We start from the raw sequence: 18,069 nt of genomic DNA, 5'->3' as shown, positions 1-18,069 counted from the left end.
CTTATTTCCGTCGCGATGTGATAAGCGAGTAAGTCGCGTGTTATTAATACCGGGAGTGCCGTGCTAAGTGACGCGCGATTATTTCGGTCGTTTTACTCCGATAATTCGCGCGAGTGTTAATTAATCCGGTTTCCGCGAGTGTTAATTGGTCCGGTTTCCGCGAGTGCGAGCGCGAGTGTGTGGCGACTTCGAGGGAACCCGAGAGGAGGAGGAGGCCTGGGGGGGCATCGGGCGACGGCGGAGCAACCGTGAGGTGAGTATCACACTTCTACGTTATTTGTTACTTGCAGAGAAAGAATCCTTAATTCCTATTTATTCCGATCGTTCATTGGGATGATTTATTACAATAAAAGACTTTTGCTTTTAAATTTGTTAAATTTATATTTGAGAAACTGAAATTAAACTTTTTTTTTCGAGAATTATGTAATTATTTTATGAAATATTTACTTGAAAGGCAAATAAAAGATTCAATTCCCACAAATTTTTAAGATATTGCAGTTATTTTGAATGTAAATTTAATTTGGATTTTGTATTCGTATGTTACAGATGAACGCAGTCACAACTCCGCTGTTGCGCATCGTATCGGTGAGTCACAAGTAATCTTATGTATATCGCGAGTAAAATAATTTCGCGAAAAAAGGAAACTTCTTCTTGTTCTTCAAACATTTTTCTTACCTCGTGTACGACTGTGTCCTCGGGAACCGGTGCTCCATCTGAAACAAAGAACAGGTCTTTGTGAGAAAGGTTGCATCGTAAGCTTACAGGTAAGCTTACATGCGACATATACGCAACATGGTTAAATTGTGAGTACCGATATTTACGACACAGTTATGCACCGTGGGCAAAGAGCGAAATATTTCTCGAGAGAAAAAACATACAGCGAAGAAAGAACATGTAGAACCGACTTCAATATTCGATATCGGGGAACTCGATAAAATATGCGATTTATTAATTGCAATTCACTAATGATCACCCTCGATAATAGCGCGCGTAGATTATCGAATCGGCCGCACGCAGCTGTGGCTGCATATTAAATCGCGATTTCCAAGGAGCTTCGTGGAACACCTTGAAACCGCCACATAGATTTATTATATTGGCAGTTACAGAAACATACCGTGCAGATTATACCTTACGAATCGATTCATTCGCGCTTTCATTTCTTGTGGAATTAAGAAGCATCTGAATTCCATGCAATCGATTATTTTTTTACACAAGCCGCTCTATATAACGATGTCTGAATTATAATATAATGCTTTATTTAAATTATTCCTGTAAACCCAATTACCCATAGTCTCCGATAAACGATAAACTGATATACATTTTAGCATGGCAACGCGAAAGGGATACGTTTCTACGGAATGTAAATTGGAATTAACGACTATTTTGTCCGCGAAACCAGCTATTCTTTGTCCTTGAAACAAATTCGATCGTATTCGCCGATTTTAATAATCGTAAACGTTTAAATGTTAAATTATGTCCACGTGTTTTTCGTAAATTATCTGTCGCGTATAGTGAGAGTCATTTCAAGACGTGTGTTATTATGTAAAAGATAAGAAGAAGAATGATCGCGCGCGTTGTTCCGGGACATCCGGTCAGGCGGTTATTAATTAGCCCGCGGACATCGGACTTTCTTAATTAGTTCGTACTTTATCAACCGGCGATCTTGCCAGGTTTCTTTCATCCTCGACACAAGAGAAAGTCAATTACGTCGATGACAAGTCGACGCTTACCGAGGGTTTAGTGCGTCTCCAGAGATTCTTGCGCGGAGCGTGTATAAAGTTAAGCTCGTTCCCTCGGCTCCGCTTGTCAACCGGTGTCTGAGACATATAGCATCGGGTCGACAACACTTCCGACATTCCCGTCTTTTTTTATTATCGTCCGCCACAAATCTCGGGAGCGCGCTGACCGCAGACGGTTAACGTTATAAGCGAATTATACCAGAAGTAATCGTTTTTAATGAGATATGCGATATTTACGTAATACGACTAAGCAACGACTGCTGCAAGAAAATCGCCCGCAACGCATTTCTGATTAGTTCTGCGAATAGTGCGAATACGCGTATTCATTCTCGCGGTGACTGCCCGAGCTTTTCATATTTTGTTTTTTTTTTCTTTTAATGCCCTATCTCGATTTATCGAATCGCTCGCTCGCTCGCTGCACGATCCGATTTTTGGATCGCATCGAATTGGAATTAGCTCAATGGACTTGTTAAATCGCGGTCTGTCGACGGTATTTCACCACGCCAATTACGGCTCGCCGCAATGTAATGAGGCACCAACCGGCAATTTGTTGGTGTGATTCCGCGGGATTCTCGTAATTTATCGTGCCGCGTATCGCGATTAGGAATCACGGGCCTTGACCACCTTCCGCTTAGATTGTAAAAGAAAGATATGGCACCTTTGATATATACATACATATATAAAAAGAGAAATTTTTAATAGAATATTATTAAAAAGTATTTTATACGGCATTAATATGTGGTTGTGTTTTAAAACAAACTGAACTTGAGTTGTTAATAAAACTATAGTACTACGGTATTTATACCGAATAATGTAAAAATAATAAAAATATCGTATTTTATTTATATTTAAATAAATATTAATAGGCTTTTATTTATATCATTATTTATTGAACATAAAGTAAATCATTTTGCGCGCGATTTTAAAATTTGTGGAATTGGCGAGAACATTAAAAATAATTGACATAATATTCATAAGACGAAAGTAAAAAGTAATATGTTCTAAGCAGCAATAAAATATAAGACTTACTTTGATATATACGCGTCGGTTCTTTCAAGTTGTACCGAGCATGAAAATGTCAAGTAATTAATCGCTAATATAGTCTATACATTCACACTCGGTTTCGTTTGCTCCATTTATTTTCGTAGAAGAGATCTGTATTGAGTTCAGCGAGGAAGCGTTGCACGATGACACGGCAATCGGTCTTCCTTAAACACGCATGACGTACTTTACTTTCTAGCGACGAACCGCGAGCGCTTTCTGCATAATAGAACAATCAAGTCCGAATGACGAAAGGTACGCAGGCTCCGTACTTCGTACGTAATATAATTCTTGAGTAATAGTTCAGCCGGCTGTTACTTTCGACAATGCCGCGAGTTGCCGGATCCGAGAACTATATCACCGTGCATTTCAAATAAAGTATTTCGTGCATTTTATTCGAAAATTAGATTTTGTACGAAAACGCAGAACTGACAATGCTATTCGTCATCTGTAATCGTGTATTAATAGATTCATTGTCTATAGTTTATACTGACAGAAATTCAGCCGGTTAATTATTATTTTTTCACTTACTAACTATAAATATGTATTCTAAGAACATTAACGCGTACATAATTTTATCAAAAATATGTCACGCTAGGAAAAAAAACCGTTCTAAACAAAATAAGTATATACTTCTTTTGATGTATATACGAATAATCATACGTTTCGATATTTCCGCCTTCCATTAGAGAAGCTCACGTGTCACTTATTATTAAACATTAATTTGCCGGCTGCATGGCCCCATTTCTCAATGACATTCCATCTAGTAACAATAGGGATGACACCAATGCGGGAACTCCATTTTCTCGCGTGCGGCATCGTCACACTCTCAACATTGTCCCGGCGACACTATTTACGACACAGCCGGAGATGACGCTTTACTATTGCGCTCGCCTCGCGTGAAAAAAATATTGCGCGATCATAACTTGATGAGAGTCGATAAACTTCGCAACACCTACATGTCGCTTCACGGTTTATGGCGATTATTTCATCCATCGAAACTCCTAATTAACCGGAATTTACGTTATGTATTTAAGAGAATGTTCTTCAGCGAAGAATAAAACGGTTGTCACAGCATCGTTTGCAATGCAGTGTAATTTAAAGCCTGACATCCGCATCCTCAATAAAAATAACGACGTGATTAAGCGAATATGATTATAGAGATTACAGAGATTACGCATCGCGAAGGCATTAAAAAGTAGATTTTACGATAATAAAAATTGATTTAATAAAAAAAAGCGATTTTATTGCTACTATCCAGATTGACAAGCTTTTATTTTATTAGAGTACTTCTCTCTCTAGGTGTTTATTATCTGTTCTGAGCTATATACCACTTGTTATTCTGTAGATTTCTTTCAGCTAATTTCTAACTAATTGGTAATAATACGTTTCAGTGTAATGGTTTCAGCATATTTATAATTTGTAATGATTATGTAGGAAATAACATTATATAATATAAGTTTAGCACGGATGTTAGAAACAGCCGGCAAACTATACATGGCAATTTAATTTCTCATATTATTTTAAATATTCCCATATCATTTTTAAAATATAACATTTCATAAATTTTATATTAAATTAGAAAGATGTGCAGTTATCTTGATCTATATAAACGCTTATTATGAACAAGTGTTCGTTCTAATATGCGATAAGTTATTCAGTATATTATAATTTGAAATTTACGATAAAATTTCTGCTATGTCGTAAAGCGAATGAAGGAATTTGTAAAATTTCTTTCGTACAACATTTGTGGGATTACATATCGGACGAAATACTGATACTGATGAAAAAACGAGACGTGGTACAGCCTGCCGTTTTCCACTTGGGTGTAGTCGCGCACTACTTAGAAATTGTAATGGGTACGCGAACGACATAATCAAATCGCAAATCAGGGGTTTCAAGATTCTTACGGGTGCACTGACAAGGAAGTGATTACCATCGACTGAAGTACGTTATTCCTCTTGTTCCTTTTTTCGCCTTCGGACGCGACAGGGAAAGACGCGAATTGTTACGTGAGACGAGAGGAAAATTTCGTGCTGCGTGGATGGAAATTAGGGAACAGGTGCTTCCTGCTTTCAAATTTTTCGAAAAATTAATGACGGTGGCCGGTGCCGCTGGCTATTAATGTATAACCAAATACCCCATAAGATATGAGAAAGACGCGTTTTAGAAATTTATCAACTTTTCGGATCTGAATGAGTAATGAAAAAACAAGTAAAATGTTTAATTATTTAGTGTCGGGTGGAATAGATTTCAAACTAATGTTTCTTTAGTCATTAGTGTAATAAGCATGTTATCAAATAATCGAAGTAACTACAATATGATATAATAACGATTTGCAAATGTAATTGATTTGATCATATGTATGAGAGTTAAATGCTGATAAATATTCCATAAAAGCATCTAAAAATGAGCGACACACTTCTATTCGTTGTAAGAAACGGTCTTCGCATCAATAATCATTAATGAGACAGGCGCTCGGTTTTATATTCTCATAAATTTCTTGGTGATTTCGACATAAGATTTACTCTAAATGAGTCTCCTTTCTCATGACGAATCTGGCGTATCCTAAGGAACAACGTTACCACGCGCGAGCTATCTCATTAATCGATCCCGTAATCACGAGTCTTGTGTACCGACATCTGCATCTTGAATCAACGTTACGATGTCGATAATTGAAAGAATAAGTTACAGAGCTATAGCATTTCTGCAGAGATTGTTGCATCAAGTATCAATCTTATGTAGTTTTTCGCATTTAAAATGCTCCACGGTCTCCAGAAATGAAAAATAGAAGGTTAATTGTTTATTTAATATATTGTATTGCAAAATTCTTTTTGGCCTTTACTTTTGAATTTATTGGAAACATTCAGATACATGTGTATGAATATAAGTGCATTATTAGCCGTATTCATAGTCCTTTCTTAAGGATAAGGATTCCTTGTTTCTCATTCTATGTTTCATAAATCTTAAGGTTCCTTGATCGGTCAAGGAAGGTTTATGAAATGTAGAATAAGGAACAAGGAATCCTTATCCTCAAGGAAGGACTATGAATACGGCTAACTGTCGTACGATACGTATATATTAACATAATTATCGGTTGTTATTTTACTACCATTATTATAAATTAAAAGCATGATGTTGATATAGCTCCAAAAATACTTTGATTGACATTGCTCATATGTTATTAACTTCTACTGTAGAAAAATCAGGTAGGAAAAATTAGATATCGAGATGCAGATATCGACATGGCATGCGTTAATAATCAAAGGTATCATGGAAATCTCACGGTATAGAACGTGGGAGTTCGAAACTGGCCACGCCTTTATCTTCGTTGAAAGATTAGAGGAGAAAGAGAGATAGAGAGAAGAGCACTTGTCTCTCGAAAATATTTCTCGAGAGTGAAAGCATCCGGCTCGCTATATAAGTACTTTCGAAGCAGCCCCAGTCGGCGCTGCACGTTATACGTATAGTAGCAATAGTCTCGCAGGGGGAAACGTGACGACTTTAAACTTTCGTTTAATTTATCGCAGCGTTGGCGAGAATTCAATCACGAACTTTCTCCCGAAGGGAAGTCTCTCGATGAGATCGGCAAACTGTTTAACGCGATACTTCCTTTACGCGAACTCTCTTCTCTCTTATCCTATGTTATTCTATATCGGACATTTAGCGACAAGATTTCACCGCAGTAGTTTCATCAGATTTCCGATAATACGAAAATAAGTGGAAATGGGATAAACGGCGAAAATGTACCTAACGGTTGTTGTCCAGTTAAAATAAATGCGACGATAATGGTTGGTGGTAGACTTGAATGATATATTCCTCATGTCTCTTTCTCGTCATGCCCGACTTTGATCAAGACACATACTCCTATCGATTTGTCCGAAGTCGTTTAAAAAGAATTTCTTTTATCCGGACGACAGAGAGATATTGCAAGAGCAGTACTGGCGTTAAATTGAGAGTACAATGTTTTTTTATGATACACACCGCATAATCAACGGCCGTTATACCGCGTCCTAACGTCCGAGACACGACGCTTGAGCAATATGTTTTGTCATAGGTTGACATGCTACTATATTTCGTAGAGATCGGATCAAACGTCTCTTTGCGATTCGTCGCACGGATAAGAATTTCGAGTTTCGGCATTTATAGAAGAGATAAGGATCTCTTGGAATTTTTTTAGTCACGAATATTCATTTTTTTGCTCACGTATTACGAGAACTCAGGTATGTGAATCGCATATGCATTTGACGATATAATAGCATGCATATTATCTCCATTTTCCTTGCGCCTCATGGAATATTGATCAGTATTAATCACCCCTTCTGCAGGTGTGCATTATGTCGAAAGTATGCTATTACAGATGCGGTGCGACAGCGCTTTTATTCTGTTAATCGCTAATATTTACGCGACGTACGTAATAGTGAAAAGGGGGGAAACTTTTCAATTTCACAAATATATCATTAACAGAAGCAATTCCGTATATTACACATAGACGATAATTTAACTTCTCATAAAAAAAAAATATAATATAATAGCGATTAGTTAAAATTAAAAACATCGATTTTTGGTCGTGCGAATGTTAACACCATACTTTGTGAGTTGGAGGAGATTGACCTTGACAATGCTGTCAACCCATTTAGTCAGTGTTCTCTGGCGACCACGGTTCGATGCCACTTTCACGATCAGAACTATATAATTATCTTGCTGCGAGGGTTCCTGTAAAACTCGTTTCAGAACTCGAATATGCAAGAAGAAGGGGGTATCCCATTGCTCGTTCACAGAAATCAAGCTGGACTAAACAGTTAAAGCCTAAAATATATTCATCAAGGTCGTTAAAAATATTTTAGTCAAATGAAAATGAAAAAATTGAGAGAGAGAGAGAGAGAAAATATAAAAATAGATCAAATAAATCCAATAAATCCAATTTTTGCGTTTTTTCATCGTAATTTTGATTACTTTAATAATCAAATCACGTATAATCGTAAACTTCTATTTTTGCGATTTATATATATAATTATTACTAACAACATGATAATAAGTTTTTAGCGCAATTAGTAAATATTACCCAAACAAATAATCGAAGATTATACCAGGAAGAAAGTAATTCGTCTCTGACTAATAATTCGAAATGTTAGGTATCAATTGCAATTACCTTATTACGTAAATGAGACATCTAAAGTGTAAATAACCGATTATTCTGGTAAGATTTTGCTATCAGAGGAATTTGGTAATATTTTCTCTTTGTTTAAATCGCAAATATCTTGCAATAGTGCTATTAATGGCATCCCCTATTTTGTTTCTGTGTAATATTAAACTTATCGTATTACTTCCACAGTGGAATCAATATTCATAGTTTTTGATCTAATCATTACAATTATTTTTATTGTCTTCTTCAATCTTCGACATATTATTGACGATGATAGATCACCGATTAATTTAAACTTTCTATTTAAACTATCAATTAAATTTTATTAACCATAAAACTTATGCGTCTCAAGATTAACGAATTAATTTATACGTCTCAAGAACAAACTAATCGAAAGAATCGATGTTAGATATACATAAGAAACCGATGCAGTTTCGGCACAGATCATCGTTATCGATTATCGCTTCCTCAACTTTCTCTTTCTCTGTCTCTTTCTCTCTCCCTTTCTTCGTCGTGATGTACTTAACTTCCGGGTGTCACGAGATATGTATATCGAACACGATGACGAGAATTCTCGGCTCTCTCCCGCGAAGTTCTTTTTCAATTGATGAGTTAACGACGCGGCTTAAACATAAATCTTTAGGAATCGTGATTCCCTTTGGGCACAATCGTTGTAGATCGCTGCGATCTTTTCGATGGCTCGCTCGGGAGAAAAGTGACTACTGATTATCCCTCATCCTGCCAATTCTACGGTATGGGATTTTGTATTGAATACTTAGATTGCTCGATCTGTACCCTGCAGCAGGTTCTTTTCTCGCGATCAAGAAACACGTTAATGCCGCTGCGTAAACTGCAATTCTCCACTTAAGAACACAGTTCGCTTTCATAATCTCCCTGAGGCTAATTATGGCTTCATGTTATTTGTCTTTTAGTCTCTACTTAGGAGAACTTTCTGTAATGAAAGGGATAGTTCTTCTCCAACACGAATTTTATGTAGCATTATTTTTACAAAGAGCTCGATATGGAACTATACGTAGAAGGAGCTATATAAGTTTTATGTGAGTTTATGAGAGAGACGTGCTGCATTCTAGGACGTTGTCGTTTCGAAACAACCGATAGTTCTTCACAGTCATTAGACCTTCGTGTGATGCGTATCGATGGTAGGCATGAGAAATCATTATTAAAGTATGAGTGTGTCTGGGAAGGACATAGCATCCTTGTTACCGTTTTCTTCCTGCATATCTAATTACTGGTGGGATCTAGAGCGCCTCGATCATTGGCACAAGGACGCTTTGATCATTAAAGTTCTGCGGTAACCAATTAGCTCCGAGACGAATGGTGAGCTCCGGTACGCGTTTCTGTTTCTCCCGTTATGTCTCATTAATCAAAGTCACACTAACGAAGATGATGATTTTTGATAATATATCTTTCTCTAGATAGATAATTGTCATTCTTAACGTGGCTTCGTGAGAGGGAAATCGATGGCTACAAGTAGTTTACACTTGTTAAATAAAATTTACGTTGAAGAAAGGTCAGTGATGCGTTAAAGAGGCTTTTCACCATACTGTGATTTATGCATTCGTGGAAATATTGTAGTAAGAAATGCTATAATCTCGTAAATATTGAAATAAATTCATATTAAAGTCGTTAAGTTTTTTTGTTATTTTCTAGAATTAATTAGTTTATACTAAAATTAATTAATTTATAGCAAAATGAGATATTACTTGTTGCCCGTAAGCTTTATTGCATCAACCTGCGCCAACGCAATAATCAATTAGCAGGCATGGCGACGATCTAGGGCAATACTGGTTTCTCGATTAGAAGTTCAATAGTCACCAAGCATTAAAGGGTATTATCTGGAATTAACGCGCTTTAGTTCTATAGTAAACCACGAACGGAGCCTATATCAGCCGTTCTATACGTGATCGAAAGTCGACCGACTAATAATCAGTCATTTTCTTTATTGCACTACACACAGAGGCGTAAATGTCAGCTGACCGATCTTGAACGAAATTACTCTTGGAAAGTTGATAGAAATAGAACCGGTAAAAGTATTAGTAAGACTATTTCAATATCATACGGCAACGTTGAACAGTGCGGTGTAACAAATTACATTATCACGCGTTCCCAATGACGGATAGAACAAATTTTATTGAATGCATTTCGAAATATCTGCATATCTCGCGTTGCACATAGCAAAGCCTGTCTCGATAACCGCATAAGAGATGCATAAATGGATAAATGTCTCAGCTACCACGACAATCATTTTATTTTTAGCACGACAAGGTTTGCATTGTGCGTCTCGTTAGTCTGTGTGGGTGCTGTAAATACATTGTTCGTCAAAGTTGAATGATCTGCGACGTGTAGGTGGGATATGGCTACCGCTTGATTGGCGGCCGCTCGGGAATGTACCCGGTGTATTTACGCGTGTGAGCGTTTCACCTATCGATTGTGCACGCAAGATAATAGGCATAATATGCGTGCCAAGGTTCACGAGTTACACATAATCATGTGACCCGCGGATAGCGATCCCGCGCTTTACACACGTGCAAGGACTGACACGCAAAAGTGATGCACGCATTGGTCACCGTCGAGAAGCGTGTACTTTCACACGCGTTCTTGCCATCTTCGGCGTCCTTGCCGATTTTTTTTGCGCGGTTAACGGGTAATAAGCAGTAAATTTATACCAATCGCGCATAACCCGATGCGCTTTCGCGACCCGTAATATATCATTTTAGAGATAAATCTACTGGCGCGCCGCGCCGTGCCGTGCCGAGAACAAGCATATGTATTTTGGGATAGGGTTGCCGTGACATCATTCGCAGCAGAATGTTATTATTACATTACTTTCGACATTATCAATTTGGTTCTACCGTAGTAAAGACTTTACATAAAGATAATTCAAGATAATATAATATTATTTTTTTTAAATTGCAAAGAAAGTTTGAAATAGATAAATAATAAATGTACTGAAACTGATTCGCGAAGTAGAGTGATTGATGTATAACGAACCACATTCACCGCGGATTTTTACGCGAAAAAGCGGGAAACTGATTTATTTCAGAATTTCGTGTATTTATCTAGTATAATTGGATCAAATATAACTTGACATATTAAGTATTATTTCTAGCATGAAATTAGAATAATTGCTATAGATATCATCATATGTACATGTTTATGCATACTATAGATATAAGCAGATAGCACATAGCTACTCTAATCTTTAGATGTAAATTATGTTCTTTTTCAATGATTTTGATTCTTGCATTTATAAGCGTCTGTAGAAACGCAAGTTACACACAAGGTGAAGTTTTGTTTAACACTTCACATTCACGAACAAGGTTTCGCTTTTTCGCGTAGAAACCCGCGGTGAATGCGGTTCGTTATACATCAATCACTCTACTTCGCGAAACAGTTTCAGTAATATCTTCTTAGCAGGTCGCCGCATACTGTGTTTCGAGTAGCTAACTGTGTATTTCAGATTTTGCCGAGCGATATATATGTAAATTTGCAGAAAGCCGGCCGCCGTTTACGACGTAGTCGAGCAATGATTTTTCGGAGAATAAAGCACGTTGAGACTTTGTTCTCCTTTCAAGAATCACATCTTACGTATGATCTTGCTCACACCGCCCATTTAACCTGTCGGCATAATTAATTGTTTTCCACGAAAACAATTTGTCAGTACAACTAATGATTAGAAAGTACGTACAAATTAAAGAAATATTAGGCTATAATTAGTTGCAGGGCTAAGATCTTAAATCTTTTAATCGGCAGTTACCAACTTGTACTTTGCATTGCTATTATATCTTCGCTGCAAGTGAAGTATAAATGAAATGCGCTTTCACGTGAGGCTTTCGCCTATACGTATAGAAAGTCGGCGCAAATAATCAATCGATCGTGCGACATCGGATTATCGCGCAAACGCAAACGGGATATAAATGTGCGGGAGGATAAACTGGTTAACTCGAGGGGATACGGTGAAAGTAAACGAAAAATGATCTGGTTATCACGAGAAAGAACTCTCACGCACGTCAGGCACTTTCTTTCACGTTATAGTATTAGCGTCGTCCATGTGCACCATATCACAAAGGCGCGACCGAGTAAATAGTCTTTCTTTTTGACCAGACAACAGATAATGGATCGCGATCGTAATCGATTCTCATTAACATGAATGGCAGAGGCTCCCCAAGTCGGATCGGCCACGCAGATTATCCTTTATTTACCGACGCATTTTCCTTGTTCCGGCTTATTGTTGGAACGTTTCTGCAACTCAATCATGATTCTCAACACCTTTCTTGATCTTTCAGTGTAGCTAAAAATGTATGTATTTTTACGCAATATGAGAGCTGCACTATTTAAAAATTCTTATTAGTGTAAATAAAGCAGTTATAAAATAGCTATTAGAAAGAAAGTTTAATAAAAATGTCTCAATGTTAGGATATGTTAATTTTATTATAACATACATATCGAATCTACAAATTGCAAAAATTGTGCCAGTAAAAATACGAGATAATTAAATTGTACAATATTTTGTCTCAGTATTATTTTCTATTGTTCGAGAGGTTATTGAACAATTTAATAGGTATATGATTTTAAAAAATCGGAGAAAGATGATTTATAGACAAGGTAATCAATATATTAGTTACTTCTACATCCGATTTTTGTCTTCCTCACTCCTTCGAAATAATCTATTCTCACATACTACGTGCGTACACATTCTTGCTATTATGGAATCACTTTCACGCAGCATCTCAGAGAAGATCTCCGGTAATGCGTGGTCACGACATCTTTCTTCGCTGTGACTGAAAAATATCCTACAAAAAACGCGTCGTAAGCCATTGCTTCCTGTTTAATGTAACTTTCTTAGTTCATTCCGCTATGGGTTCTTATGGGTTCTTACCGATCATCTAATGACTTCCTTGAAATTACTCCTTTCGAAGTAACTATTCGCGTAATGTTGCGTATTACGAATTTCAACGAACACGTGTTTAATCCAATATGATAAATTAAGAATTAGCGCAATCGATGTCGAAAAACATAGCGTTGATAATGTGACAAGAAAAATAAAGTACTTCAATATTGCGTTAGGACTCGTCGAACGAGAAAGGAAGAACAGTTTAAAATTTATAGCAGTTTTTGACCAGAGTTTCTGCCGCGTTCCATCTTGGCACTGGCAGCATTGTGCTATCGTAAAGAAAACATTTTATATGTTTCTTTAATGCTATAGCGTAAATATCGCGGACACATACGCGTGCGGATGAGTAATCCTACAACTCGGCGAGTGAAAGATATTCCGGTCTGAAGGGGCACGGAGAAAGTGGCCGATCGTCGAACCGAAGCTAACGCCGTTCTTCGGGTTCATCCTGTCGTCCATGAATCGTTTATCGCGAATCGGACGGGACATCAACTGCGGGATCGCCTATACACGATGATTTACGGCTGGGCGTTTAAGGATCATGAGTACGATGAATGGACGCGCTCGCGCATCCATCGGTCTTTCGCTGGATAATAAATTGCTACTCGTTTATCTATAGGATAGCAGATTCTGGAGCGCTGATCGTGGGTTAGAAGGCATCATTGCTCTATAAAACGCGGTGGTTCTGTGGTCTTCTTTTTTCCTGAAGCCATGACAGAGGATTAACATATCGATAATATATACGAGACAATTTGTTAAGAATTTGCACTGCGCGAGATTTCAACGGTTCTTGATTGTCGAGATACAAGAAAGTGGAAGATTAAGATCTCTCTACTACAACAATATACTTGAGTAGTCTCAATTAAGTGGCTACTCGTAATTCCATAATCGGAAAATTAGGGCTTTTTGCACCTATGTTCTCTAATAACATTATTTTTGCCGGTGATTATCTAATGGTACTTTCGAATTGGTAGTGTACAACGCCTGCGCAAAAAATATAACAACGTGATGCAAGAATGTAAGTGTGATCGTGCACTTCTGTTCGTACTCTAGTAACTTCCCGTATTAGCTTTCTCCTGTAATAATTAAATCTGTAAAGCGCTGCTCCTTCCTAATTTGCGAAACAAATTAAGATTTGCTATGCTTACCGCTTATACATTCGTCACGATAGTATCACGTCACTTTGATATATTATCTTACCACTTTAAATGATTTTGCTTTGACGTAAATTGGTTTAATTTTTGCATCACTATGCCAAACAATGTAGACAAATATAGCCGCGGGTTTCAAAGAAAGTACGACACGTTAAGTAAAATATCTATTCTTATTTGATGACGATTTCCTGGTTACCAGCAAGTTCGTTCCGCTACTGCAGTAAATTACCGAGTTGCTGTTACAAATTACACGTCCTTATACAGCCAACCAGTTGGAAAATGTCTCGCTCGCCATTTTTGTATAGCTATTACGTTCGTGTAGAAGAACACGTGGATGCTATGCGGATGCACGCCAGAAAAAAAAAATGACAAGGCTAATGAGTACGTTAGGCAGGATGTAGTTCCAGATCACGGTTTCTCTGTTATTCGCTAATTTCATATACAATCTTATATTTAACATCATGAATTATATATTTTAAACAACCATAAATCGTAATGATAGAATTAAACGATATTAAAAAATTGTCCCTTTGGAAAGAGACGAAGAGTAAGTTAAGCTAAGGTTAAATATTATGTGACGTTAGTGCAACCGGGCCTTAGCGATTTTCATACTTCCTTGATCAATTGTTTTTTTAATTTCACCCTAAAGAAACGTTTGACAAAACAAGTTTGACAAACTTGACAAAGTAAACGTTACAAATAGCACGTCCTTATTTACGTGAGTTGACTGGGCGGAGAATGTCAGCTACCATTTTTGTCTGTCGATCGGACTACCGCGTGTATGTGATCCTGACATAAGTCAGGCAGAAAGGAGACCCAGAGAGACACAAGTGCCGTTACTTCACCCAGTCAGATTTCTTAAAAGGTACGAGATATGAGGAACTACTACAGTCGGCTCCGATATAAGTCGCGCTTGCCATTCTTACCTTCCCTCGTGTCTTGCGCGTTCTTCGCCGTTTTTTTCTTTGCTGACTTTTAGTATCGCATTGGAAATCTATCCGGTATCGAGTCGAGATCGAGAGCGGAACAGACTCGCGCTAACGAATTTGCAAAGTTTCTAAATACGTGTTGAGTCGAATATTCTCATCTATTAGTCAGCACCCACTATTCTCTCGGTTGAGTTTAAGCTCGTTAGCTCGGCATTCAGCCGACTATCGAAATTGGTGGTGTCGGCAATTATGCGAGGTGTCGTGAATTTCGAAAGAATCGACAGATAGGGAGAGAACCGGAAAAACGAGAGGAACTGTCGGACTGGTGCGAAGGCATTTCTGGAACGCGGTTGGTAGACAATTTTTGCGAACGGCTCTTTAAGGAAGACTATTATTAGGAAATTTTACGCGGCAGCCGCATTCGATCTCCTTTTACGTTCAAGAAGGGTCTCAGCGAACGGTAACAGCAGACGTATTATCCGTGCTTCAATCTCTTAGAACATAAAGTAATTTTTTTGCGCCACCATGAAATACATAGGGATCGTATATAAGCCGTGAAGCGTAAATCATTATCGAGCATTGGTCAGTTTATGCCTTTGGAATCGCATGTGTACATATTATTGTGTCGTTATACGAATTATTTATCTGATGATCTCGTTAGCAGCCAGTCTTGTGTAAAATAATATATAATCGTGTTTTCATAAAAAAATATGAAATAATTCATTTATCTTCTCATATAGTTATCTCTAGATAGAATTACGATAGCAAAACCACAAAACGGTTTAAATTACTGAGTGAATTGTTACGAGGTGAACCAAATTCTTTGACTGAATATATTATATTATGCGACCGCACGCACCGTTACGCATAATTACTTCACATCATCGATCTGTTTACGTGAGAGTAAAAAATTGTTGAGAGTGGACATCAAGGCTGACGAACTGGATAGCCTATTAACTTGTTTTTTACAAGCATAATTGTAAGGAATGACCCTTTTTATGATAAAAATTTATAAAAAATTATAATTTATAAAAGTTGCAATATACATGCACTTAGAAATTAAATAATCTTTTTAGAAAATCTTTTTATTTGCAAACATGCGTCGGTGTTTCTACAATAAAAATTTAATCGACAAAAAAATATGTAGGTAAATTATGAAGGAAGAAATATAAAGAGTAGGATATTCATCTGCAAAGAAATCCATATATCTTGTAAATCTTAATCCATAATGAACAGAAAAGCAAAAATCAGTAAAACTAAGTGAGCACCGACCCGAATCGAATCATATATGAGATCGCATGAGAGAACAGATCGAAGTAGTAGATTGCATAGATCGGCGGTGTTTTACAAACGTAATTAGTTATACTGGTTTCTCCCGTACTATAATTTGGAATCAGATACAGATATGGTTTAAAGCGGTACTCTGATCGCACATCGACGAGCTGTTCACCCTATATCGCCGATTATTGCAAAGTATTCGGAGAAAGTAATTCCTTTACAATCCGGTTGGCTAATTAGAAACAGAATTATAACTTTCTCGGAGGAAGTAACATCAAAAATTCCATATCTCGCTTCCGTGTTATATAAACCATTAAAGCTAAATAAAGCTACGTTCTCAAAAGGTGAGAAACTTTAATTAATCTCGGTATACGCGAAGAAATAATTGCCAAATGGTCGGTACTTAAAGTACATTTCAATATTTTATGGCATAGTTAATTAAATGTAACGCCACGCGTAATTATAAAGCCGCATTTCAGAGAAGCCGTTCACGCGAAGCACAATTTGAAGGGGGATTTCTCGTTAGATTCATTTTACGAGCTTCTGCCGTGCGCTGTCACTTTAACGTTCGCCGCGAGTACATCTTCAAGAACCTCGCTCTATTTGCGTGTTTTTACTCCGCGCGCGTCTGCCGTACTATAGATTTATATATATCTGCACGCGCGTGGACATTCAATTACGCGCTGGCAATAGCTCACGATCATTCTCGTTGAACAGTCCGGTGAATCTAAGCTATTACAATACGTAATGATCGTATTAATCGTGTGTAGCAAGCGATGCGCCATAAATAAACATGATATAGTAATTTCCCGTGCTACTGATTGCGGAAGATTTGCACAAGTACTACTTGCGCGCGTAAATCAAGTGAGTCAAGGCGATAATCGTATTCTTTTTTTTTTTTATATCGTCCCGTATTTACGATGACACATAAGTACTCAAGAGCGCATAACTTCCACGCGCAATACTTTTATCTGCATGGACATCGAGCGCGAGCACATGCCAGTTATATATAATTAACCGTACTATGTCCATTCTTACAATGTATAAGACAACTATTACAAGCAATATCGTTTATTACCAGCGAGAAAAAATCCGACAGTGTATCGATCCGTTAATTTCTTAAGATATAAGAAAATTAATTGTCATCAAGTAAATTAACGTAACATCGAACAATAACTTCGTAACGTTGTACATACTTATGAAACATTACATTACCTTTTCCAAATAATAAAAACATTTCAAGCATATACACGAAAAGCATTTTTTAATGCTTCATGTGTCATACGTGCACGTTTTTAAATGACAAGTATTTGATACGGTGATCTTATGTCAATGGCAAAGGCTTCCAGAACAAGTCGCACGTCTGGTCTATATGCGAGCCACGTATTTTCGACTGTTTCGCTAATCGATTATGTTGGCAAACCGCGATGGTGTGGTTCATTCGAATGCGTACGAGGATTCACTTTCTAACTTGGCCGGCTCCCGTACATAACTCGGGATTCTCGTTACGAGGCTGACGGTTTTTACGACGCGCGCTTACCGCTTCGCACGAGCGTCATAGTCTGATTAGCCCGTCGACCTCTCTTTATGCTCTGGAATAAATGAACGAGTCGACATACGCACGGGTGTATATACACCCCCGTTTTTGTGCGTGTGTACGTGCGCGATTTACGGGAACAAGCGCGTAAACGGCCACCGGTTGCACACAGTAGACACACAAAGCCCAACGTGTAACACGTGGAGAGAGCGATGCGCGCATACGTAATCGTATTAAATGAATTGGAATGGAATTCTGGAGTAGTCGCGTGCGACGCGCATCGCTGGTGTCGGTAATCGGTCAGAAATTGCGCAACGCTCCAGCGTCAAA

At 37.7% G+C, this 18,069-nt stretch overlaps 1 protein-coding gene across 2 annotated transcripts in view; it reads right to left on the bottom strand.

Annotated features, from left to right (window-relative positions):
- The window catches only part of LOC139808395 (uncharacterized), a 54,676-nt gene that overhangs the window by 9,034 nt on the left and 27,573 nt on the right, over positions 1-18,069 (bottom strand). The window contains exons 1-2 of one of the 2 annotated variants that reach the window (XM_071770316.1): positions 1,731-1,815; positions 676-713 (exon numbers count right to left, since the gene is read on the bottom strand). Coding sequence is in view for 1 of the 2 variants with exons in the window: in XM_071770315.1 (XP_071626416.1) it covers positions 676-713 (38 nt within the window). In the remaining variant the exon portion in view is untranslated. Of the gene's footprint in view, positions 1-675; positions 714-1,730; positions 1,816-18,069 lie in introns of those variants that run through there. The other variant, XM_071770315.1, reaches the window with a different exon arrangement.

This window comes from Temnothorax longispinosus, chromosome 2 (genome assembly GCF_030848805.1).
Source record: "Temnothorax longispinosus isolate EJ_2023e chromosome 2, Tlon_JGU_v1, whole genome shotgun sequence".
NCBI classification, from domain to species: domain Eukaryota; kingdom Metazoa; phylum Arthropoda; class Insecta; order Hymenoptera; family Formicidae; genus Temnothorax; species Temnothorax longispinosus.
Note: the sequence above shows the minus strand (reverse complement) of the source record. Positions and strands in the feature narration are given on the sequence as shown.